Source organism: Borostomias antarcticus (assembly GCF_949987555.1).
Source record: "Borostomias antarcticus genome assembly, chromosome: 7".
In the NCBI taxonomy this organism is placed as follows: Eukaryota; Metazoa; Chordata; class Actinopteri; order Stomiiformes; family Stomiidae; genus Borostomias; species Borostomias antarcticus.
In genome coordinates this window covers 430,453-432,222 of record NC_140240.1, presented here as the reverse complement: position 1 = coordinate 432,222, position 1,770 = coordinate 430,453, and the positions used below count along the sequence as shown (strand labels likewise).

At 43.4% G+C, this 1,770-nt stretch overlaps 1 protein-coding gene across 1 annotated transcript in view; it reads left to right on the top strand.

The window, feature by feature from the left end:
* Positions 1–1,770, top strand: part of ppfia4 (PTPRF interacting protein alpha 4) — a gene marked incomplete at both ends in the record, with an annotated part of 24,909 nt that continues 23,139 nt past the window's right edge. The window contains one exon of the mRNA XM_084440923.1: positions 1–66. Within this exon, the coding sequence (XP_084297049.1) occupies positions 1–66 (66 nt within the window). The remainder of the gene's footprint in view (positions 67–1,770) is intronic.

Sequence of the window (1,770 nt, the reverse complement as noted above, 5' to 3'; positions counted from 1 at the left end):
ATGTCTCCGGGCTTGAGCCTGGGGGGCTGGCAGATCTTTATCAGCTTGCGTGAGATCACCATTCCTGTATCAGTCCCACTGTATGGTCTGTATAATATTTGCCATGTCCATAATCTGCTACATAGCGGTGAGGCTGTAGAGGAGCAGAGTGGTCACCCAAAGATATTATTATAAATATGTTACAACACCCCCCTGTTTTATGATAAAGTAGCCTATGTCTTCATATTATGTCATGTTGTATGCGCAACAATTAGGCTACTTCGGAAAATAAAGACGTAGGCCTATAGGCCGTGCAGTTTTTTGTCATGTATTTATTCTAGAAAACAAGGCTATTCTCACAATGAGATCTTCACTTGATCAAACACCTGTGTACTGAATCGTTTGTCTTGTATTGCAGTATTGTGCTGTGCTATTGTGATAAAATGACGACTACATTTCGGGGTGGGTGGAGGTGAAGATAGGCAAGTAATTATTTCCCTTTAATAATTTACAACACCAAAGAGTTCTGCAAAACATTCTGAAAGTTGTGTAAGCCTAATCATCACTGTGGTGGCATCTGCTCCACAGAATATTGATCCAGCACCTCCATCTGACCCAACTACAGGAAGCATTGCGCATTTTTGGATTAAACAGCTCCAGTAGCGATATTCTATTATAACCAGAGGGCATTACAATAACATTTAAAATGAGATCTATTGACTGCATGACCTGTTACGTCTCCAGACTCCGGAGTAGGCTAGCCCTTGTCCGCTGTGCGCTCACAGAGTCTTGGAGCACGGCCCTCTGTCTCTCCAAACTCATCGATTATGTTGAATCGCTGCGCTACGCGTGCAGTCTGCCACATAATTAGGGGTAGGACAAGTAGGCTACATCCTCTCCCCCTTTCTCTAAAGCGTATTGTGTTGCCTTTGTATATGAAATGGGCTATAATGATTAAATTGCTCTGACTAATAATCAGTTATTGCAGTGGTATTCTGCTTGATTCCTTTATATCACCACAACTGACAGATGTTGAACCCAGAACAGTAACGTTTCAGTGTTCAGCTGGCTTTGTTGGACACCTACTAAGATAAATAATGTTAGACTGGTGAACAATGCGGATTTAATGTCGGTTTCACAGCGCAAATGATCTGTCTTCTGGTAAGACCCACAGTTGCAAATATTTGACTAAATAGCCCTATACTGTTGGTAGCTGGCTGAAAGCTATAACGTTAGTCTAATAGCCCAAGCCTCCAAGCTTGCGTGGCCGGCTGCGGGGTGCTTTTCCTCGGTGTCACGGGGGAGACGCACCGTCGTTATAACTTTATCCTACTTTTTCCAAATAATGCAAATTCGAGGATATGGCCAGTTAGGTAGCGTGTATCTTTATACTGTTTTGGGGTTAAAAGGTAGTGTGACATCTTACGTTTCTTATATTACAGTCAGGACTTTGTAAATGTCTGTACACTTCCTGGTGTCGAGGTAACTATGGTTACAAGCATATTGCTTTCACACTTTAATCCCAAACTGCTTAAAGGAGTGAAGAGGAGAAATCCCTTCTGAGCTCAGCCCTGCCTGGCAACCTCACAGCCCGCTGAGACTGTGTGTGTGTGTGTGTGTGCGTGTGTGTGTGTGTGTGTGTGTGTGTGTGTGTGTGCGTGTGTGTGTGTGTGTGTGTGTGTGAAAAGCTTAGAGTATATATTATTGTTTTCCTCTATCAACAGAAAAGTACCGTTGGTAGAGTTGGAGGGTGAAGTGACGGTGATGGAGAGAGGGACAGTCCTGTCCAAA